At 35.5% G+C, this 24,323-nt stretch overlaps 2 protein-coding genes across 2 annotated transcripts; both read left to right on the top strand.

Annotated features, from left to right (window-relative positions):
- The first annotated feature begins 924 nt into the window (after positions 1-924).
- slc13a3 (solute carrier family 13 member 3) lies at positions 925-17,644 on the top strand. Its single transcript, XM_077222602.1, has 13 exons — positions 925-1,113; positions 4,032-4,297; positions 5,389-5,552; positions 5,952-6,015; positions 6,911-7,090; positions 10,250-10,375; positions 10,850-10,942; positions 11,043-11,147; positions 13,350-13,447; positions 14,829-14,941; positions 15,030-15,191; positions 15,839-15,976; positions 16,063-17,644. Exons 1-13 carry the CDS (start codon positions 1,006-1,008, stop codon positions 16,237-16,239), a joined length of 1,794 nt encoding a protein of 597 aa, XP_077078717.1. The 5' UTR covers positions 925-1,005; the 3' UTR covers positions 16,240-17,644.
- Positions 17,645-17,966: 322 nt separating this feature from the next.
- Positions 17,967-22,083, top strand: ocstamp (osteoclast stimulatory transmembrane protein). The gene is made up of 3 exons (XM_077222956.1): positions 17,967-18,220; positions 18,588-19,578; positions 20,265-22,083. The coding sequence occupies exons 1-3, from the start codon at positions 18,177-18,179 to the stop codon at positions 20,649-20,651; spliced, it is 1,422 nt and encodes a 473-aa protein (XP_077079071.1). The 5' UTR covers positions 17,967-18,176; the 3' UTR covers positions 20,652-22,083.
- Positions 22,084-24,323: the final 2,240 nt, after the last annotated feature.

Genomic DNA, 24,323 nt, shown 5'->3' with positions numbered 1-24,323 from the left:
GTAAAAAATAATAATAATGATGTGCACAGATAAATCATTAACAATAAATAATATATATATATATATATATACATTAGGGTGTTTTAGGTTGCATTTTATGCTTTTAGTTAATGTTTACTGCAACAATTTAGTGTCATGTGTAGGCTATACCATGATTTTTTTTGTATATAGTACACTACAGTCTATATACAAATATTAGTCACATACAGTTTATGTATTGGTCACTTATGATGAACTTTGATTCATCACATGAGCCTAAAGCACCTTGTGATAGCTATCAGTATATTTTAAGGTCCAAAACGTTTTGGTTTAGTTAATAGTATGTTTTGAATTAAGTACACAGGCATTAAAATGCCATCGCATAACATCTGAAATATTTTAAATTCATGGCACACAGGCACAGTGTACCATACATTACAGTCTAGCAATAGCAAAGCAAACCAGAAATATAAGAGGCCAATTAGGGATTGTTTTGAGCATTATCAATAGCCTTTAAGCTGACTAAAAGTAATAATTTAGGCTATCTGATTTATATGCAGCCTACTATTATAATTAAGTACAATTATAACCAATATAGTAATAATACTGGTATTCAAAAGTATAATGACTCTGCATTAGCCTACAGCAAACATCTCAAGAAACATGTGAGGTCAAAATGCACGTGGGACCTTCAACCGTAACCCTTGACCTGTCACTGCTAATATCAAAGTTTTACACACACTTATTCAGTTCACACAGAGTAGACATTAATGCTTACTGTCTCTTTGTAGCCTTTGTGAAGCATTACACTTTGCTCTTCATCTTTCTTGGCGCTGTACGTTAGACCGAGTCAAGGCTAAAGTCGAGGGGTCTTTAAGGGAGTTAACGAGTAAGCCAATAGTTAATCTTCTCCCGCTGTGCTAAAAAAAATTATAAAGCAAAAGTAATAAAGTTGGAGACCAAGCGCCACAGCCTCAGCCTGTCCCAGTGCAAAGACAAGGAAAGGAAAAAAGGTTTTATGCTGCGATGGACTCTGCAAAGTTTTCCAAGAAGCTCTGGTGCGCGCGCAAACAGCTTATTGTGATACTCGCCCCGCTACTGCTGCTCCCGCTGCTCTTCGTTGTGCCACCAAAGGTAAAGAGTTGTTAAAATCAGTCTTCTGCTATGACCTTTTGAACACAGAGGATTGTTAATTATGCGTTACAGTAGCATTTGTCACACAGTTGATTCAAATAGTTTAAATATTCCCAGATATTGTCCTATTTCAGAAAATATAATTTTCTATCAGTAGACGAAAAAGAGCATGTTCACCTGTTTCTTAAAGGTATAGTTTACCCAAAAATGTAAAATCTCAAGCTTATGTTCTTCCAAACTTTCAAAAATGGTATATTTAGGGGTACAATAGGGTCCGTGTACTTCTCGGCCAACGGATTTTCGTTTTGAAAGGGAAAAAAAAACGAAAAACGGCCATTTTCCCAATTACCATTAGTAAAAAGGAAAACAACCCATTATTCGTTGTTTGTTTTGATATTAAAAAACGAAAGCGCTCATTAACCCCGTCTGGAACAGCTTTTCCTCGGCTAGTGCTTCTGATGTTTGCCGCTGGCTCTGACGTCTTTAGTGGTTAAACATGAGATATAATTTGTCTTGTGTATAAGTTGATCTTTGGTCTCATTGATTAATCTATAGTTTGTTCCATAGCAAATCGTTTTGGCTGAGGGCAAAGTGAAGTCGCGTGGTTATGACGCAATCGTTAGCCTATTTTTACAAAAACGGCTTCTACGGGGCCATAACGTAAGATATAAAGTAATGGAGCCTTTTATACATTGTTGTGTTTCTTTAGAAACAAATAATGGAAAAATGAAGTCTTTGGACGCCTCAAATGTAAAGTTATTCGCTGTCAAAGTGACGCCAAAATGAATGGGAGTCAATGGAATGCTAACAGCAGGTAAAGTTCTGTTACAATGGCGGCTCCCGCGAGGCTTCAGTTTCCGGCTGATGGATTACCCCCTTGGCGGACACCGATCATAGCATGGATATTGTGTCATTGACAGGCGACATTTTTTTCCGGGACAGCCAATTATTTAAAGAGGCATTTCTTTGCTGATTTTCACTTTTGTTGTTGCATGTTTTCTCAACGAGCTCCCCCTACAGCTGTGAGGCGTATATTTCACAACAATGTCGTAAAAATCTCACTTGCGGCACCATTCTCCCCCTTTCTACCGCTGTTCATGTGCATTTGTTATTATCGGAGCCGGCCAACTTTATCGTGTGGAGCTGTGTCTACCGAGGTGGGTAATACATCACACACATTGAGGGCGACCTGTGTGTTTATGTCGAATTGCCATAAAGCAGTTTGTGTTTCTCGCTCGTTCTCGCTTCTCACGAGACTTCCTATTTCCAATTTACCGGGACTTTAATCCTCATGTTGCAAGGTTGGTTTTCCGCCTGGGAACGTTGGGGGGAGCAGGAAAAGTCACCATTCTCACCAGAACAGGTTATTAAACCATGGGGTGGTAATGGCACAGTGGATAAGACACATGCCTTTGGTGTGAGAGACCCAGGTTCGAATCCACCGTGAGACACCAATGTGTCACTGAGCAAGACCCTTAACCCCTAGTTGCTCCAGAGGCGTGCGACCTCTGACATATATCGCAATTGTAAGTTGCTTTGGATAAAAGCGTCAGCTAAATAAATAAATGTAAACCATCCAAATCATTTCTAAACGTTTTTTTTAAGCTGAAATAATGCTGAATACCCCTTAAAAATAGGAATTTCTCTGAAATAAACAATCTTTGGAGACTTTTGGGATATTGTAAGTACACAACTGCAGGAAATATATCACACTGTGCAAGTGATTTTTGGATATTTTATTACATAATTCTTACATATTGTACCTTTAAAATGACATCTTTGTACTTTTTTTTACACCTAAAAAGTGCATATTAGTTTCTTAGAGTAGCAAAATGTACCTTATGGTATAGACTGCAACGTCGTCACCACTTTCAAGGCCCAGAAAGGTATGACATTGCTAAAATAGTTCATGTGACTACAGTTGTTCAACCTTGATTTTATGAAGCAATGAGAATACTTTTTTCTACGGTCTACTGTCTTTTCCGGGTTCTACGTCAGATCGCTAGCTCAGTATTGGCCGGTTCCTGTGTCAGCCTCACACGCATGCATTGTTGTACTCACATGAACAGCGTCAGAGACTGACACGGAAGAAAATAAATTGTTGAATAAAGTTGTAATTTTTTAATAAATTTTTTTTTGCGCACAGAAAGTACTCTCGTCGCTTCATAAAATTTAATACATTTTGATTAAAATTAATCAAAACAAAAAACGCTTCAATTAAAATTACCCAAAATAATTTTTGGGTGAACTAACCTTTATTTGAACACTTAGGCAATCTTTGAATGCCTAAGCGTCTTTGGCCTTTGACAAAAGGTGAAAATAATTTGTTAGAAAGACAACACAAAGGCACTATTGAAGCAGAAAATTTAACAAAAAAAAGTTTGTTTTGAATGATGAAGCGATATATTGTCCAAAATTAAGGCAAAAGCTTTCTGTTTGTAATACTGGTTTGAATGTGTTCATAATTAATGAGATTATTAACAAGCCACTGTACACTTTATCATCCAAGAATGATCTGATTAATAATTAACCAAGAATGAGTTGGTTAAAAGTAATTGCAAAATGGCTTAGAAAAGTGAAATTAGTTGTGAGAAAAGGTCTAGCATCATGCCAATGTCATATTTCATAGTGACTTCTAAAGGTGTCAGAAAGTGTATATATGATGTATCTGTAATACAATGCAGTACTTTATTTAAAACATTTAATATATGCCTAGAAGGAGTTTAACTCTTAGACAGGTTTACACTAAAATGAAAGTGCTGCTCTGCTCTCTGCTCTGAGAATGTGTCTAGTGAAAATTTTGCTGACGAATATTTGCACATACATCTGCATGCCTACAGAAAACGAATTTCCATTCAGTCACAGTAATCCTTATTAACTCATCCCTCCATTACACATCCATCTGTTTCTTTGTCCAGGAGGGCAAATGTTTGTATGTGGTGCTTCTGATGGCAGTGTACTGGTGTACCGAAGCGCTCCCGCTGGCGGTGACTGCCATGCTTCCCGTGTGCCTCTTCCCCACCATGGGAATCCTGCCTTCTTGGAAGGTCTGTCCACAGTACTTTCTGGAGACTAACTTCCTGTTCCTGAGTGGTTTAGTGATGGCATCTGCTATAGAGGAGTGGGGTCTCCATCGCCGTATAGCCCTCAAGGTGCTGAAGATTGTAGGAGTGAAACCTGCCTGGTGAGAAAGATTTTGTCTTAAAGAGGACCTATAACGCTTTTTTTTACATTTTCAACTTTCTTTGGTGTCTAATGTTGCTGTTTGAGGCTTTGAACATGAAAAAGGTCTACTAAGTTACAAAGCACAAAGCCTACTCCAAAGGGAGTTATTTTGTATATAAGTAAACACTGATTCTTAACTCCCTGAACCATCTCGATTGTAGTCTTGAGTTTTCTTCCAGGAACGTTCATGTCCACGTCACAATATTCCTCATTTAAATAATTCCTGCCCAAGGCATATGAAAAAAAGGGGGTGAGGCCTGGTTGAGTTGCGTTAGTATTGTGTTGAAATCCAAAGTGGTTGACCAATTGCAACACACTAATCCAGCTGACCAATGAGAGCACGATGTGCTTTTCAAAATGAGCGGCTTCATAGAGAAAGGAACTAAATGGGGTTTACAAACGCAGCTCCTGGTGATACAGACAGACTGGGGAAAGAGGTGCTGAAACAATGTAATATGTGAACAATAATGCAACCTATTCTAGTTGACCCTAAAAACAAAAAAGCGCATAATAGGTTGTCTTTAAGTTTTAGCAATTGTAGATGGTAAATACGGACATTTGATCTTTTACTCAAATATAAAAATCTGGTAATTTACTCAAATATCTGTGTCAGAAATCAATTCTATTAGTCGGTACAACATTTGATAAATAGGAAACAATGCAACAAAAGTATTTCTGCTTATTTTTATTGCTTTTCTCATCCCACATATTTATTTTAAGTTTTCTCAGACACAAAAACTGAAAGAAGAAAGCAAAACATGTAATTTAATACTTAACTTAATAACATATTATTTTATACGTTATAGATTGTGGAGTTGTTTATCTTTATTTATTTGGACGGTATGTGCAGACAGAAAAGTAGTTTTGATGGAATATAAATTCTACTGTCAGTTTTATAGGCAATACAATTACTTTTAAGCTTCACCATTTGACACAGTTTTACTATGTACACATTGTGTACTGTGTGATCACATTTTATTGCACTAATTATTGTAGGAATGGTTGCGTAATAGTATGAGGTGTGACTACTTGTCTTTCTTTCCTATCCAGGCTGATTTTAGGCATGATGATCACTTCTTCTTTCCTGTCAATGTGGTTGAGTAATACAGCCACAACAGCGATGATGCTGCCCATTGCTAACGCCATACTGGAAAGTCTGTTTGGAAATCTGGAGACTCTAAAAGAGAACTGCAAGGGCAAGCGGGACCCAGAGGGTTGGTAGAGTGGGGAGAAATTCATATTATGTGTGTTGCAAGCTAATTAGGAAATGAAAGTCCTCCTTATTTTTAACATTTTTATTGAATGTAATCATGACATCAGCATACTATTTAGATTTATTTGGTCTGAGAATATTTATTTTATTATTTGTGTGTGGAATGAACCTGCACACATGACAACATGATATAGGCCCTACAACCTGAATGGAGAACTTTGAACTGAGCAAAGCTTCTTTTCTTTTTCTTGTCAGTCAAGATTTCTTTCTGAGAGATACTGAGAAGCCTACTTATATATATATATATATATATATATATATATATATATATATATATATATATATATATATATATATATATTATTATTATAAGTTATAAAGATAAAACATTCCATTGCAGATGATTCTCAGCTGAAGATGCATGTGCTTCCTTTTGAAAAACAGATACTAACCACAGATGACAGGTAAGTGAGAAGAATTCATTTGTGACTTTCTTTGAACAAGCAAACTTAAATATCAAACACAAGAACTTGAAGATTTGATATCAAGTTCAGTAATGAAACTCTCGAGGGCGCAGTCTGATAGGTCTTTTACATGCAATCTGCAAGCAATTACATCATTACTTCATGGCACAAGCTGATTGGCCTCTGCTGATAATTTAAAATGTTAAACATTTAAATAGTCTGGCTCATTGTTTGCTGTAGGCTAGTCCTTCAGCTTGCTGCCAGAGTTCCTCTGAAACCTTCCACCTCCCCCAGTTCCACCTGCCTAGATCTGCTACAGGAATTATGTGTTTCTATTTATGCAGTAGCAGCATATTTTGCATGTCTGTGCGTCTATTAGCAGTAGTGATGGGAGAAACGAAGTGTTTCAAAACTTTTAATTAATTTTACCAATTGCTTTGCAAAATGATTCATGCTCAAAACGCCACACACGGGTGACCCCTGCTGGTCAGAACGGTGTAAATGCAATGAAAACCCAGGCCAAATATCCATAAAAGCACCTATTACAAACCAACTGCAAATGTTTTATTGTAGGTGTAATCTACTTAATCCAATTAACAAATCACCTAATACCGCTAAATATGATGTGTCTCTATAATATGTTTATTTTATTTTATTAAATTGTAGGGCTTGTTTTGTTTGTTTTATGTTTATGTTTGTTTTACTAACCCATCAGTATAATGTGACTTGCAGTAATTGCAGCAACAAAATTAGTGTAATGATAGTCTGGAGGTTTTAAGCTTATAATTTAGGTTCTCACGTGAATATGAAAACTTGTTAGATCATCCTTTCATAACCTTAAATATAAAAGTCTGAGTCATGACTAAGAGATTCATTCCCCTCTGTAACCTCACAGACCTGACTGGACAGACAGATCAGAGGAAACGAATCTGGAAGTGGTCAGAAGAGAGTCAGAATACCAGATGAAAGTGTGGAAAGGATTTCTGATTTGTATACCTTATGCTGCAAGCATTGGAGGAACTGCAACCCTCACTGGTACAGCCCCCAACCTGATCCTGGTGGGTCAGCTCAAGAGGTATACCATTTTTCCATGGATGCCATGGTAAATTACCATAGTAATAGTTTTGCATTCATTCTTTTATTCATCTAATATATTTACCAGATGCTTATATTCAAGTTGACTTGCATAAGAGGAGACATAGAGCATGAGCAATTCAACTTAAAAGTGAAAAGTGCTCATGAAAAAAAGTGCTGCAATACAAAGTTCCAAATTGCTTTGAAGAGCACATGCAGGCTAGATACAGAGGCATAGTGAAAGAACAGTAAAAGAATAACAAGAAAAACTACTATAAGTGCTCATGGAAGAGTTGTGGTTATTTTGTGTAGTATTGGAAATGTCTATAATGAATATGTCCAGCTCTAAAATACTTAATTGGCAGAAAATAAAATAAAAAGTCTTTTGACAGTGCAATGGCTACATGATTTTTTCAGTATCAGTGCTGGAAGACACTATAGTGTCCACCCATCTCCATTAACCCTCTTAATGAAACAATGTAAAAGATGAGAATCTTTATTCAGGCCAGGCTTCAGTTTACAGAATGAAATCAGCAGCTATCCAAATGAGTGCATTAGCTTTAATTAACTCTAATATGAATGAATTTAATTTGTCGGTTTATTTTCTTGGCTCACTTTTACTCTAGTGTCTCTTGTAGTCTGACATCAAATGAGTATTATGTGACACACAACTTGCACTTAAGTAAATAAAAAATACCCTGTTGAACAGTCGCAGTGATTGTACCATTTATGTACTGCACTGTTTCAACTAACGTACTGGAGAATTTTGGGTGCCACATACCTTTGAAAAAGCTGTTTATCCAAGTAATTAGGTCACCAACAACAAGCCAGAATGTAACATAGTTTGGTTTCCACTCAGGTTTACCACAGAGTTTGAGATGGCTGAAATCCCAGCATCAGTTTTCTCAGGCAAGACAAATGATTTGAGTTTCCAGAGTAATTGTCCTTTAGTAGCAAGCAAAGACAATGCATGAGAAGTTGTGACGCTATTAGCTTTTTAGATCAAATTGAGAACATTTTAATTAACATGTTTGTGGTCTTTTCATTAAATTAAATAAAAAATGATTCTAGGATCAAATCTGCAATGTTCATAAAGGAACTTTTAAAAATAGATGTACAGTAGGTTCAAGAATTTAGAGTGAAGGTGCTTATATTTAAAAATGTTCTAATTTGATGCAAAATGTAAAAATAAAATTATATATTTACTTTTACACTATACAATTTTGTGAAAAACCTAAGAGTCCATCTTACCTATTATGATTTGAGAATGGTCAAAGAACAGCTTGTGTGCTTTGGTTTGAGCTTTTCTATAAAGGCGTTCACATGATCAATGTCACAGATTTACCCAAGTAGCCTAAGAAATAGAAAGCTAAAGAGTCTAAATGTGCTGCCATCAGGACATAAAGATCTGAAAGTGTAGCTCCTGCTGTGGGGAAAGACTGAGAGCTAGTTTAGTGGATGTAGTTTATTGCAGCTGTTGAGCTAGTTTGTTCATGACTTGCATGTAAATTATGCATTTTAAACCAAAATTGTGAGTCTAGAATCAGATTATACGAAACAGACATTTAACTTTTCTTGCTTTAACTGATTGGCTAGATAAGCATGAAGAACTTAAACTGAACTGACTGTCCTTTGGCTAACATATAATTCTGTCATGAAGTGAGAGATCAAAGGTATGTACTGTTTTGGTGAAATAAAAACAGTGCAGTGTTGTGGTTCAACCTTTATCATGTTAAGCGATAGATTCTCTGTTAATTAGCCTTAAGGTGAGCTGTATACAGTATATCTCAAACGAAAATTTACTGAGAGATTAATGCATTGTATATTTGTTTTAGTTTCTTACATACTTCAGTTGTGATTAGATTAGGTTTTGTGAATGTAATGCAGTAACTCATTTGGCAACAGCCTCCAATCATTTACCATATTTCATCACTGATGTTAAATCGGCTTGGAACATGTCTCATAATGACTTGACAAAAAGAAGAGACAAAAGAAGAGCTGAGGTTACACAAAAACACGCTTTACAGCTGATATGATCACAATTTTTTACTTCTGCTTTGGCCTTTAAATGAAAAATGTATTAGAATGAATTAGAATTAAAAAGTAAAAATGAATCTGGCTCTGTAAGAAAAGATCGATAAAGACAGCACGTAATACATAGATACAAAACAGCTGACACTCAAAAAATCCTCCTTAGTTTAAAAATGTCACTTTATATCTAGCTAACTAAAACTCGTGTTTTCATGTTCTCTAGACAGCCTTATCTTAAAGTTGTGATAAGGACAAAAAGTGAAGCAAAAAACATTCATATAATTTATATATAAAGTGTAAAAAGGCCTACTTATAAGTATACGCTAAGTATAGCACATGTTTATTCTCTTTCTGCAGGTTTCTTTGATATGCCAGTAGGTGGCATTACCGTCTTTATGAGTGAGTCATTGAATCATTTACTTAAAGAGGCATTCGGCAACTCTAGCCATTTCTTCGCTGATTTTCACTTTTGTTGTCGCATGTTTTCTCAATGAGCTCCCCCTACAGCTGTGGGGACATATATTTCACAACAATGTCGTAAAAAACTCACTTGCGGCACCCTTCTCCCTTTCTACCGCTGCTCATGTGCATTTGTTATTATCGGAGCCGGCCAACTTTATCGTGTGGAGCTATGTCTACCGATGTGGGTAGTACATCACACACACTGAGGGCGGCGTGAGTGTTTATGTCGAATTGCCGTAAAGCAATTTGTGTTTCTCGCTCGTCCTCGCTTCTCACAAGACTTCCTATTTCCATCTTACCGGGATGTTAGTCCCCATGTTGCAAGGTTGGTTTTCCGCCTAGGGACGTTGGGGGGAGCGGGGAAAGTCACCATTCTCACCGGAACAGGTTATTAAACCATCCAAATGAGTTCGAAACGGTTTTATTAAGTTGAAATTGTTGCCGAATGCCCCTTTAAATGAGTCATTCGAAAACAAAAGTGATTCATTCAGGAACGAAACACCTGCATGTTTCCCGGATACTAGCGATTCTGCTTTGGTGTCCGGCGACCCCCAGAGGGCCCAAAGGAAGTACTAGGGGGTCTGTGGAAAATAGTTAAAACTATTTTCATGGGCGGAGCAAAAAACAGTCAAACTAATTGCAGTGTCTTGCATGTTTGTGTCTGTAGCTACTTCCCTGAATGCGACCTCATAAACTTCGGCTCATGGTTTGTCTTCGCCTTCCCGCTCATGCTCATCTTCCTCTTTCTGGGCTGGATCTGGATTGCTTTCCTCTATGGCGGGATCAACACACGGTAAATACGCAGTCTAAATGTAGAAATGACACGCGTATACTTCTGTATATTAGGGCTTTTCAATCTTTTATATGCCACATGCCCCAAAATATGATCATCCTTAATGCATGGAACCACATCCTAAAATTATAAGGCTGCTATATATTTGTATGTATAAAGACCCAATTAATACATGAAAATTAATATTATGAATGTTTAAAATATTATTATTATTGTGTAAGATACTATATTATTATTTCTATTACATTACATTATTATGTTTTGTATTATGTATTAATTATAGTACTGTACTGTTAGATGTATTTATCTATTTATTTTATTTTAGTTAAATTGCTCCGTTTAATATATATTTTAACAGTTTTTTCTCTGAACTCATAGTACTCTCTTGGGCCCCTGGGGGTCCCAGGACCCCATTTTGAAAACCCAGGTGCCATGCCCATGTAAATGTTCTATTGCCTGTTTTTTTCTGCACAGACTTTGTATTAGCAAACATGATGAACGGGCAGCCGCAGAAGCAAAAGCACAAGCTGTTATTGATGAGGACTATAAGAAACTCGGCCCAATAAAGTAGGTTGTGGAGCAGTTTAACATCCTAAACACTTGTACTTCTGTTGTGCTTTCTGACATGAATTACGGTAAATTAAAATATATTCTTCCCCTCTCCTAGGTTTGCAGAAGGATCTATCGCTTTCTTCTTCATTATTTTTGCCATCCTTCTGTTCACGCGAGATCCGAAGTTTGTTACAGGATGGTCGGTTTTCTTCACCAAAGGGTAAGACACGTCTCAGTGACAGGCAGGTACTGAAAAATTATGGACTTATTATGAGTCAAAAGAAAAGCAAAGCAAACACGCACCTTAGGAAGTGCAAATTAAAACGGAAAACTTAATGCAAAAAATATATAACTGCACACTCTCTTAAGCACATTTGAAATTTGGCACAAGTAGCCTTTGTCAATGTATTATTTCTTACAAGATGGAGAACAGCGTAAATAGAAATGATAATTATGCTCAGGTGAGAGTAATGACATCCAAATCATCATCCAATAATTAACTAATTAACAATTATACTCTCTTAACAAAAGTCTACGTATATGAGAAAATAATGATAAATACAGAAACAACAGCAATTAGTTAATTATTGGATGATGATTAGAATGTCATTACTCTGCACTGTGCAGTTATATTTTCTTTTGCATTACGTATTTTGAGTGTCACGTTTTAACATGGAGATGCATGTAAGGTGAATGCAATATCAAAACTGTAATATTCTGAAACTATCAGGTAAAAGCATGAACCATATGTGAGCAATTTGTTAAAGTCATATACAAATGGGTTTTAAAATAGCGTTTTATAGGGTGTCTGTTCATAGGTTGTGAATAGGCTGACACTCAAAGAAATCCTTTTTAAAATTCTATGTCTAAAAACATGTAAAATTCATGAGGGACTATTTTCCCCTTCAGTTTTTAAGACCATTAATACAAACAGCTTAATAACATGTAATTCTTAGAAAAACATAATTTGCCGAACTACCGGTAATAATCATTGTAATATGTCTACTGTCACTTAAATTGACACAATGTTTGAATGCTGGTTGTCATAATTTATTATCTAATACATTTAGACATATTAAACATATTTATTCCATCCTCCATTATGTAAACGTCAAATGCATTTAATGTGTGCTAACTTGTGCCATTAGGATTTGGTCTATTGTTCATGATGAAAAATTAATGCAATTAGGAGTACTGCTTTAATTGTTTTTATTTTTTGTTTTCATTTAATTTAATTGGTTTTTATTAAATTCTAAAATATAGAAAAAATAGTGCTGTTTATATTAGTCAATCATTGAAATTTAATTTCAATGATTGACTATTATAAACAGCACTATTATTTATATATTTTAGAATGTGCATTTAATAAAAAAGATAAAGCAATAACTCCTAATTGTGTGTATATATCTATATATATATATATATATATATATATATATATATATATACATACATACATACATATATATATATATATATATATATATATATATATATATATATATATATATATATATATATATATATACATACACACACATATATTTGCTGTAATGTTTAAGCAGGATAACACTTGTTAATAGACACTAGCCTACACAGTTGTTGTTTTTTTTCTTTCGTGGTCCATCACACTAATGCACTTTGACAGAGAGGTCCAACAATATGGACCACTTGATCTGCTCCCTCCACTGAGCTAACCTTTCTCTATCTGCAGGATGTCAGTTCATCTTGAGTCATCCCTATACTTAAGACCAAAGATAAACCCACAACTTAAAGAGAAATAGAAACAGAGAGAACATAATAATGTGTGTATGCGTTATTCAACACCTATATGAGAGGAACATGACTGAAAGCACGCTGTTTCTAAACATGAGATGACGAATTGGTTAGCTGGGTTATGGCAATTACATTGATTCAGTGGTTCATATTAATGTGCTGAGATGTGGAATCAGGATTGCTGCTGGCATTAATGTCTTGTCTGTAAAATTGTTTCGACATTTGACAGCATATCATATTTCCAGCTGTAAATTATTTAAAGGGGAAGTTTTTTTTTTTCTATTTTAAAATACTTACAACTATAAGTAAGACATTTGGAGGTTGGTTATACATTTGTTAAAGGAAGAATTCATGTTGACTGTAATGTCCTTTTATAATCCACAATGAAAATGTGATGATCATCCCCATTGGATGCAGCCAATTGGATTAGTTATTAAAGGTGCAGTCAGTAAGTATTCACCCTAATAGCATCAGTGGTCCATGACTTGATTCTCAGTAGAACATTTCAAAACAGAAAAGCTTTTTTATCTGAAGGTCACAGTGAATAATTTCATTTTGCCCCAATGTTGTTAATTGGAGCTTGAAATAAGCAACACTGAATGATAACTGCTTCTCTCTGAATGTCTCTGTGTTTATTTCCCTTCAGCTATGTATCTGACGCTGTTACTGGAGTCATCATCATCTCCATCCTCTTTTTCTTTCCATCCCAGCGTCCATCTCTTCGCTGGTGGTTTGATTCAAGTGGTCAGTGGGTGGTTTATTGATTTTCTGTTTTGTCAGCTGAGAGATTGAGCATGGACTATGAAACTATAAACTTTAATTCGAGGAAACTCAGCAATCAATCAATATTATTAATATTCTTATAATAAATGATGCCCCTAAAACAGGCTTATATTAGGCTTGAATTTTGTAAAATGAGACACTGTTTTCTGTTGTGAATTTTTAGCAGGCACAAACATTGTTGCTACATTCAGTTACCTCAGTAACTTTCCATTAGCACAGTTTATTCTGCCAGTCAAAAAGGTTTCTAGAAAACGTGTGAGTGTGGTTAATGTTGAATAAGACGAGGAATGTTAATGATTTAGATTAGTGCGTCTAGAGAGATCCAGCAGAGAACTGTGTGCAGAGAGATTATATTAATCTCACACAAATCTCCCAAGTTATTACATGTCTTTTACACTGTACATTTCCATTGTCTATATTTGGAAAATCAGTTTCCTCGTTTTTAGAGAGGGATTTGTTTTGCAAAGTGGATTACTAGTTGCATATTTTTAGTGGCTGGTTGCTTCTAAAATCTAGCTGGCTTATTAAAAGTTCCACAAAATAATACATTTGAGTATTAGTGATAAATTGTGTGTGCTCAAATGAAAATACATGTATGTATTTCTGCAACTTTAAACTGTTTCTGGAGGTGGAGCAGCATTGTAAATTGTACATTTATACATTTGCCAGAGGCTGTTATCCAGAGCAAGTTACATTCAATGTTTATGTCTTATCTTCGTATAGTTTTCTTGTAAACTGAACTGAACCCATGACCTTGTTATTGCTTGCCCAGTTGAGCAACAGAAAAAAAACCTGTAGCATTATTTTTGTCACCAGCTTTGCTGAGATGTCTTCTATGGCTGTCTGTTCATTTACTGAAGTGTGAATTTGTAAAGTGTTTTGTAACGTCATATTTTTTTACTGAGCACATTCAACATGTACCCTGTTGTTTACCTATAATAGATTTTTGTGCTGTACTTTAAAGATTGATGCAGCATAGTACTACTATGTATTTCAAGTTAAGTTTACACCACATGTAAAACATGAATATTGTTCTCTGTATAGTAAGAAGTAAATATGCTGTTTAAAACATACTTAAATATAAAAATAAATCCCTCTATTGGTCATAGGCTGCATTTTATATTAAAGGCTGTGAAAAGTGGCAACCATCAGACATTCTGGAGTCCAAATTACCATGTTGAGGATGAGGATAATGTCTTTATTTAATCTGCTGTCAGATGCTGAAATCCCTATTCTTTCCTTTTGCAGTTCAAAAGATGTAATCAAATTCGGAAATCAAACACACAGAGGTTTTGAATGTTGAGCAAGTTGAATTGAGTTGAATTTCTATCTTTGTCTCCAGCCTCAAATACTCCATATGTGCCCCTGTTGTCATGGAGAAGAGCTCAAGAGTGTGTGCCATGGAATATTATTTTGCTGTTGGGTGGTGGATTTGCAATGGCCAAAGGCTGTGAGGTACCTCATTATCTGCTTTTCGGTGAATTACATGCTGGAACTTGACATTGCATGGCTAAAAGTTCAAATTGACTTTCTTTGGCAATAGGAGTCTGGGTTAGCAGTATGGATAGGAAACCACTTGCAGCCTCTCGCCCAGGTCCCTCCCGCAGTCGCAGTCATGCTCATCACAGCCTTCATCGCCTGCTTCACTGAATTTGCCAGTAACACGGCCACCATCATCATCTTTCTCCCTGTCATCGCTGAACTGGTACAGACAAAGCACAACTTTGTGTTACCAGTTTGTTGCTTTGTGTGATTTACTGTATATAATATTTGATAACAAACTGGAATGTAGGAATTTACTTCAAATCTACTTAAAGTAATATTTCAAGTATAAAAATTAATACCAAAATAGGAACATAGTACTATACTTAAAGTGCAAAAATAATATATGAATAGTTAAGTTCACGTAAAGAAAACTTACAAGTGTACTTGCTGTATAAAACTACTGAACTAGTTCAGTTTGCTATGTGTGACTTACACTATGTATATATAATATTTGATTAAAAAACAGTAAAAATAGAAATATTATCATAAATTATTAAATGTATTTTCTTTTTTATTAAATTATTTCAGCATCATTATTTCAGTCTTCAGTGTGACATGATCCTTCAAATTCATTATAATATACTGATTTCAGGTGAAAACAGTTAAATAATTTTTCTAAATGTCTTTACTTTCAATTTTGGTCAATTTAATGCATCCTTGTTAAATACAATAATTAATAAATGTAATAAAAATTAATCTCACTGACCCAAACAGATATGTTGCACAATTGTGATGAATTTGATACTGTACTGTAGATATTGTAGTATTACATTGTGACATTACATCAACCAAATATTTTATTTTCAGGCCATCCGTGTGAAAGTCAACCCACTGTACTTCATGATTCCAGCCACGACTGGTTGCTCTTACGCTTTCATGCTTCCTGTGTCCACACCTCCTAACTCAATTGCTTTTGCCTCTGGACATCTTATGGTCAAGGATATGGTAAGAAGACAACTACAAAAACACATTAAAATCATTATACACCGATTTTGTTTTCAGTGGTAAAATAAGATATGTGATGTTTACAGGTGAAGACAGGGTTTGTGATGAACATCCTAGGAATTCTGTGCGTGTCTCTTGCCATGAACACATGGGGTCTTCAAATGTTCAATCTACATGTGTACCCTGATTGGGCAAGACCTTTGAATGCTTCCTCAGCAACTGTCGCTACACATACTGTATCAGCTATGAATATGACAGGCTAGAGAACTACAGAGATGGACACCCTTACAAAAATAATTATACTTCAAGTTAATTTTAGGTATACTTTATGTAGTAAGTAATGGCAATAAAGTGTACTCTTTCAATACTACTAGGAACTAAATTGGCCCACTTTTTAGTATATAAAAGTACACTTTTATGTATACTTTAAGTGTATCAGTAGTAAACTTTGAGTACACAACTAGTTCACAAGAAAGTTTTTTGTTTGTACTACAAGTGAACTTATAGGTATACTGATTGTTAAATACTTGTTGCACATTTTTTAGTTTATGAAAGTACACTTTGAAGTATACTCTCAGTAAACTACTAGTTTGGTAGTTTTACACTGCAAGTATACCAGTAAGTTTTCTTTAAGTGAACTTAACATTAAACTTATAGTTTACTATTTATACATTATTTTTGCACTTTAAATATAGTACTGTTCCTATTAGGGTATTTTTTATACTTGAAATATAATTTTAACTGTGCTTTAAGTAGATTTCAAGTAAATTCCTATGTACACTACCAGTAGACTGCACAAAAATTCACATACTCAGAATAAGGAACACATCTGTTTTCTTTATAAATCAATATCTTCAAACAATGTAAGTTTATAAGACAGTATGTCAAACTATGTGAAAAATAGTATTTATAGTATTTACTCCTTAATCAAAAGAGTGAACAACTACAAGGTATACTTAGAATAATTAATTAAACTTTTAAGTATATCTCGATCAAAAGATTGAGTACAAGTATAGGCCAAATATACTTAGACATTTCTGTGAGTATAAGTTAAGTATACTTAAGTGTAGTTTTAAGTTCTGAGAAGTACATAAAAAGACTAGGTATACTATCTTATTTTTAGTTTAAAAGAAGTATACTAATAATACACTTGAATAAACTTTTCTTTTGTAAGGGCATCCATGCATACATACACATTCAGTCCAGATTCTGTGCATAGATATAAGACTAAAAAGAAGTGGAAAAATTGCGTAACTGGGAGATTCCCACAGTGGGTGGATCAACACCATCTCAACCTCACTTCCTGCTCAGCACTGCTCTCTTGTGCCTTGATGTCACTTCACCAATTAGGGGCAGGACATTTAAAAATGTTTTAAAATATATTATATTTATATATGTATTTTTAAACTGATAGGAAGCATGTTTGAAATTCAACATGTTCTCAATGAAAATCTCAACATTTTTAATAATTTTAATTTTTAATAATCCTCTGCATATGTTTTAGATTGTAAGTTTGTTGTATTAATGTCAAATGTATTCATGTAAATTTATTGTATTTATGTAAAGTATGCATTGCAAGGAATTCATTATGTATCATTTATATGTTAAATGTTTATAATCTTGTGTTCATCATCCATAAATCCTAATTAAAGCTCGGATCCAACAAAATGATGTAGAGTTGTTGACAAACACACTATTTTTTTTTTTTTTTTACTGACTTAACACTCAAATCCATAGAAAAAAAATATGAATTGTGAAATGAATAAGATTGTGGGACCAACCAAAAAGCCTTTTTTAGAACACTGTATGAGAACACAGTTTTAATACACGTTACATGAAAACCATTTGAAACCAACAAGCACATCACTTACAGACTTCCCTTTTAAAATGTTGTTTTTGTATAACTTCCTTTTAAGGTTCATTAAAAGAGCAGTTTAGTTTTTTCTTCATGTCTTGTGATGATAGCGGCTTTGCGGTGTGATCTTGTTTGGGTCTCATGTGAATCTGAGCAACTGTATGAGTCAGTGTACATGTGTGTTCAGCATACTCAGAGTCATAGGATTGGGTGTGCAGTGTATATATATGGGTGTATCTGGTGCCAAGCTCAATATGAGCTGACCAGTTTTGCTTTAATGATGACCAACCTTTTAATGTTGAGATAAATCCATGATCTGCTTCAAGCCTCCTTTTAATTGACAATATGATGCCCTTAAGAAACTACCGTCTCTCTTTGTTTTCCCTCAGGTATGTCTATATTTTCTGTCACACTTTATATAACAGTGTGTATATAGTATTATTACACTACATTTAGTTACATACTGTACATGTAGGTGTTGATTTTGCTATAGCAATTCATTACAATACCGTGTAACGCTGTGGAATGAGTTATCAAAGTTGCTACTTGTTAGTCTTTATTTTTGAATTATTATTTAGATGTACAGCTTTAATCAGAAATTTCCCCACAAAATTAGGATTCTTTCTGCATACCATTCCATTAAAAATCGTTTGCAGCACCTTCAGGCTATACTGACTCTTTCGCATATGGAGACAGATATTTTCCCTTCGTCTAATTTCTCATCTCTTTTCCTATTTATGTGTTTGTGTGTGTTAGAGCCTCAGTGAGGAGCGTTATGGAGATGCTCTGGTTGTGCTACTCTTCTCCAACTCCTCAGAGTTCAGGTCATCTGCTTGCTCTACTGGTTCTCTGTCTCTTAATGGCTGCTGTGACTGCCTCACTACTTTTACACTGGCTCACAGACCTTTTGAAATATGACATCCAGACGGCATTTGTTGCAGTTGGTATCTATGCCACAGCTGTGTTTATCCTGTCATCTCTCGTCCATCCGTTCCGATGTGCCTTCACACTAATCTTCCCGACACTGTTTACCCGACAGGGCCGTAAACTGCTCTTGTCCGCATCTGTGATGATTGTAGTGCTCTACATTCTACCTAACATGGCTGCCAACATTGCAACTCTAACACATGTTGTGAAATGTGCATCAGAAAAACTCTCTCAAAGTATTTTAAGCAGCTCAGAGCTCATCAACACCATCAAGGATGATTTAATCAGAAACGCAGATCAAGAGGAAAGCAGTTTAACACTGCGTGATTTTGATCACACCACAAATATTAATGTCTCAGAAGTGAAGGGACGGTTGCATTTCTTGAGTCAGCGAGTGCAGGGGGATTTCTCTGAAGTTAAAAGTCAAGTACAGGATCTGAAGCTGCTATTTAGCAGAATCTTTGCAGCTGTTTTTGTCCTGTATTTGTTGACAGAGTCTGTCATGTACCTTCGCTCTTATTTGATGTCTGTAAGATTTGACAACACGTATATCACAGGTGGGCTCAGGAGAAAAGCTGTTGAAAAAGGGATCGCGGTTGAAGCAAAGGATGTGAAAAATGGAGTAAACTCCACCAGTTTCAGAATAACTAAAAGGGAACTTTTCAAATGTCTGGCTCCTGCCCTGGGGATCACTCTGTATCTGTTAATGACAATCTTTTTGATAATGCTGGACCATTTCTTGTATTACTTGGTGAAATCAGGTGGTCATTGGATTTCAAACATGCCATCCACCAACATCAGCATCAACGTCAACTTCAAGGTACTCCACTCCACCAGTTTCTTCTTAGAATACGGATATACTGAGATATAACTCAAATAGAAAAAATTGCATTCCTTTTCAATTCCTACCAATGTAAATATACAAAAACTAATTATCTACTAGCGTGTAAAGACAATATTGTGCATCATTACTTAACTTATAGCATTTTGATATCCAGGCTCCTGCTCAAAATACATATTTTAAGATCTCTCATATATAGAGAGCTTTAGATGATTTGAGCTTAGTCTGTCATGTTTATTAATTATTATGAAACATTAACTCATTTTGCGCATAAACATCTTACATGTAATTTATAAGCTAAATACGAATTCCATTTACAATAAACCATCTCTAAATTTGTAATTATAGTATAGGCACAATACAAGCCTAACTATTTTACGTTTTGACGAATTCATGTCTAATGAAAAACCTCATTCACAGGCTATGCCATTGAATGATACTTATGCCTCGCTGATGGTTAGTTTAAGGGGTGGACCTTCATATTTTTCATAGAAATCCGGTTTCAGTAAGAATCATATTGTATGAATCCCCACAAAATTTAAGTAGGCCTACACGTTTCCCAAAATGAAAATACTCCAATAAAGAAACTAAATAGTTACTGATCACTATTGTGGAAACCAATAACGCTTCTTTCTTCTCTTCCCCTTTATTTCTAATCATCTCAGGTTGAAACAAGCGTGGACCTTTGTCAGCTCTTTAACACAAACTGTCTGGTAGAAAATGTCAACTTCAACAGACCTTACACAGCCCTCATTCACTCTGATCCAAACGTGTGTGAGGCCCAATCCAGTAAACTGAACCCAAGTGTAGTGATTGCGCTGGTGTTCCTCTATCTGTTCAGCTACACCCTGCTGCCACTGGAGGTTTACGCTCGACGCCTTCGGAGGAAAGTAGCAGCTTCTTTTTTCCAGCAGCAGGAGGAGAAAAGGGTTGAATTCCTTATGAGGAAAATTCTAAGTAAACAAAAGGAAAGACAAAATGTTTTCTTTATAGAAACCAAACATCAAGATGAATATATCTCTGGGATGACAGATCAGTTACATAAATTATAGGTCTAGCCTACATTTTTACTGACTTGTACATACTGTATATTATCATATTAATAAATGTACATATATATATATACAGGTCCTTCTCAAAAAATTAGCATATTATGATAAAGTTCATTATTTTCCATAATGTAATGATAAAAATTAAACTTTCATATATTTTAGATTCATTGCACACCAACTGAAATATTTCAGGTCTTTTATTGTTTTAATACTGATGATTTTGGCATACAGCTCATGAAAACCCAAAATTCCTATCTCAAAAAATTAGCATATCATGAAAAGGGTCTCTAAACGAGCTATTAACCTAATCATCTGAATCAACTAATTAACTCTAAACACCTGCAAAAGATTCCTGAGGCTTTTAAAAACTCCCAGCCTGTTTCATTACTCAAAACCGCAATCATGGGTAAGACTGCCGACCTGACTGCTGTCCAGAAGGCCATCATTGACACCCTCAAGCAAGAGGGTAAGACAAAGAAAGAAATTTCTGAACAAATAGGCTGTTCCCAGAGTGCTGTATCAAGACACCTCAGTGGGAAGTCTGTGGGAAGGAAAAAGTGTGGCAAAAAACGCTCCACAACGAGAAGAGGTGACCGGACCCTGAGGAAGATTGTGGAGAAGGACCGATTCCAGACCTTGGGGGACCTGCGGAAGCAGTGGACTGAGTCTGGAGTAGAAACATCCAGAGCCACCGTGCACAGGCGTGTGCAGGAAATGGGCTACAGGTGCCGCATTCCCCAGGTCAAGCCACTTTTGAACCAGAAACAGCGGCAGAAGCGCCTGACCTGGGCTACAGAGAAGCAGCACTGGACTGTTGCTCAGTGGTCCAAAGTACTTTTTTCGGATGAAAGCAAATTTTGCATGTCATTCGGAAATCAAGGTGCCAGAGTCTGGAGGAAGACTGGGGAGAAGGAAATGCCAAAATGCCTGAAGTCCAGTGTCAAGTACCCGCAGTCAGTGATGGTCTGGGGTGCCATGTCAGCTGCTGGTGTTGGTCCACTGTGTTTCATCAAGGGCAGCAATGCAGCTAGCTATCAGGAGATTTTGGAGCACTTCATGCTTCCATCTGCTGAAAAGCTTTATGGAGATGAAGATTTCATTTTTCAGCACGACCTGGCACCTTCTCACAGTGCCAAAACCACTGGTAAATGGTTTACTGACCATGGTATTACTGTGCTCAATCGGCCTGCCAACTCTCCTGACCTGAACCCCATAGAGAATCTGTGGGATATTGTGAAGAGAAAGTTGAGAGACGCAAGACCCAACACTCTGGATGAGCTTAAGGCCGCTATCGAAGCATCCTGGGCCTCCATAACACCTCAGCAGTGCCACAGGCTGATTGCCTCCATGCCACGCCGCATTGAAGCAGTCATTTCTGCAAAAGGATTCCCAACCAAGTATTGAGTGCATAACTGAACATAATTATTTGAAGGTTGACTTTTTTTGTATTAAAAAAAACTCTTATTTTATTGGTCGGATGAAATATGCTAATTTTTTGAGATAGGAATTTTGGGTTTACATGAGCTGTATGCCAAAATCATCAGTATTAAAACAATAAAAGACCTGAAATATTTCAGTTGGTGTGCAATGAATCTAAAATATATGAAAGTTTAATTTTAATCATTAAATTATGGAAAATAATGAACTTTATCACAATATGCTAATTTTTTTAGAAGGACCTGTATATATATATATATATATATATATATATATAAAATGAGGTAGGAGACATACATAAAAACATATTTTTTTGTGAGGTAAGTGAAATAATAAATTCACTCTATATGGTATTTGGATGGCTGATGACTCAATTATGTTCCAGTCGTCACCGTGACTCTAGTGATTCAATGTCAGTCCAGAGGAATGTCGGAAAATGGGCCGCAGGACAAGTAAGGTCCAGACTACTGTATTTAAAAATCCATTTCTTTAAAATTATTCAGTTGATAAATAGACAGCATAGGCCAATTATTAATGTCTGCTGTGCTATTACATATTGATAATGTAAACAACCTTGTGTATTTGTTTACAGTAGCAGTTCAAATGTTAATGTAGTGCTCGTCATTTATCCTGCATTGGTTATTGATTAGTTTTGTATGAATTATGAAATTTTTCAGTAGTTCTCTGGGAAGCATAAAAAATATAGTAGTTATTGAAGTACCCCTTTCATTACTTCCTAATTTATTAATCAGAGTTTCTTTTTAGTTAATAGTAGTTACTAGATTGTTAATAAACTTTTTCAGTAGTTCTCTGGGAAGCATTAAAAAATAGTAGTTATTGATTAGTTAATAGTGAACTACCACTTTCATCTGTGCGCTATTACTTACTAGTTCGTTAATCAGAGTTTCTTGTTAGTTAATAATAGTTACTAGATTGTTAATATTGTGTTACTCATTGGTTCTTGTGTAGTTATTCATTAACGAAGGAACCGTATTCTTAAGTGTTACCTAAATCGGTATTACCCCACTCATTTCTTAAGCTTATACGTGTCTTGAAAAAGGCGGTTGCTAACAAATGGCTAAATAAGACAACAGAGACTGTAGGTAGCTAGTTCAGTCTGCTTTATGCTTATAATTGTAGTCTTATAAACTATTCTAACTCAAACTTTTTGGGAAAATCTTTTTTAGATAAAAACTGAAAGAGTTGTTGGAAGCTTAGTGGTGGGAACGTTGAGGTCGTGGGACCGTGTTGTAATTAGTTTATAGCCTACCTTTAGCTTTTTACTTCTGGCAACTGCCTTTAGGCTTCAAAATTCATAAAAGTAGTGTTTATCTGTGAAAATTATCTAGATAGATAAAATGTGTAAGTATCATAAACGTTTGTTGATCACAAAGCTTGTTTTTTGTGATAATCCATTCCCATTGGGTTTTTTGTTGAGGGGACCAGTGTGATGTGTGGACTGCCGGCTGGCCTAAAAAGTGATGTCATACCTGCACTTCTCTATGCACGAACGCTTAGATATTTGCAGTGAATCTTAGCCAGCGACTTTGCTTCTGCATAGCGTGTTCTATAGCGAAATATACTATGGAAAAACTCTGTTATACGATTCAATTTACAATGATTCATTATTGAAGGGATAGTTCACCCAAAAAAAATAATTATGTCATCATTTACTCACCCTACATACATACACCCTACAAAAATACATACATTTCTTTGTTCTGCTGTACACAAAGGAAGATATTTTGAAGAATGTTTAAATTGTAACCAAGCAGATATCGGCCCCATTGACTACCATATACAGGTAGTAGGAAAAAAAATGGGGCCGGGATCTTCTTGGTTACAAACATTCTTCCAAATATCTTCCTTTATTATATAGTTAAGCATTATAGTACTGGTTTCCAGAAAGTAAACGGAGGGAAGACAGTAGTTCGGCTGAACATTGTTGTGTCCCGTTATGTGAGACCTTCTCAAAGTTCAACTCTATATTGAGTTTCCACACTTTTCCTGTTGACGAAGAAACGCATAGAAAGTGGATATACAACATTCGATAAGAGAGATTTAACATCAGATCTCATACAAAAGAAATGACAAATAATTTTAATACTGTAGGATGGAAAATAATCCAAGATATTTGAAATGATTTTTCTTTACTTTACTGTTTTCCACCCACTCTTTCTGCTACAAGGACCATTTGGAGTTCCCAAAGGCACAGAGGGGCTGATAGTGATCAAG

This window comes from Siphateles boraxobius, unplaced genomic scaffold (assembly GCF_051911475.1).
Source record: "Siphateles boraxobius isolate OS27281-9 unplaced genomic scaffold, OSU_SipBor_1 9, whole genome shotgun sequence".
NCBI lineage: Eukaryota > Metazoa > Chordata > Actinopteri > Cypriniformes > Leuciscidae > Siphateles > Siphateles boraxobius.
This window is presented reverse-complemented; position numbering and strand designations above follow the sequence as displayed.

Excerpts from the sequence above, each read along its gene's own strand:
- slc13a3 (XM_077222602.1), top strand. The coding sequence starts at position 1,006 with ATGGACTCTGCAAAGTTTTCCAAGAAGCTCTGGTGCGCGCGCAAACAG. Across the intron at positions 10,376-10,849 it reads TATGGCGGGATCAACACACG|ACTTTGTATTAGCAAACATG; the intron begins GTAAATACGCAG and ends TTTTCTGCACAG. Across the intron at positions 11,148-13,349 it reads TCGGTTTTCTTCACCAAAGG|CTATGTATCTGACGCTGTTA; the intron begins GTAAGACACGTC and ends ATTTCCCTTCAG.
- ocstamp (XM_077222956.1), top strand. The coding sequence starts at position 18,177 with ATGATGCCCTTAAGAAACTACCGTCTCTCTTTGTTTTCCCTCAG. Across the intron at positions 18,221-18,587 it reads CTCTCTTTGTTTTCCCTCAG|AGCCTCAGTGAGGAGCGTTA; the intron begins GTATGTCTATAT and ends TGTGTGTGTTAG. Across the intron at positions 19,579-20,264 it reads GCATCAACGTCAACTTCAAG|GTTGAAACAAGCGTGGACCT; the intron begins GTACTCCACTCC and ends TAATCATCTCAG.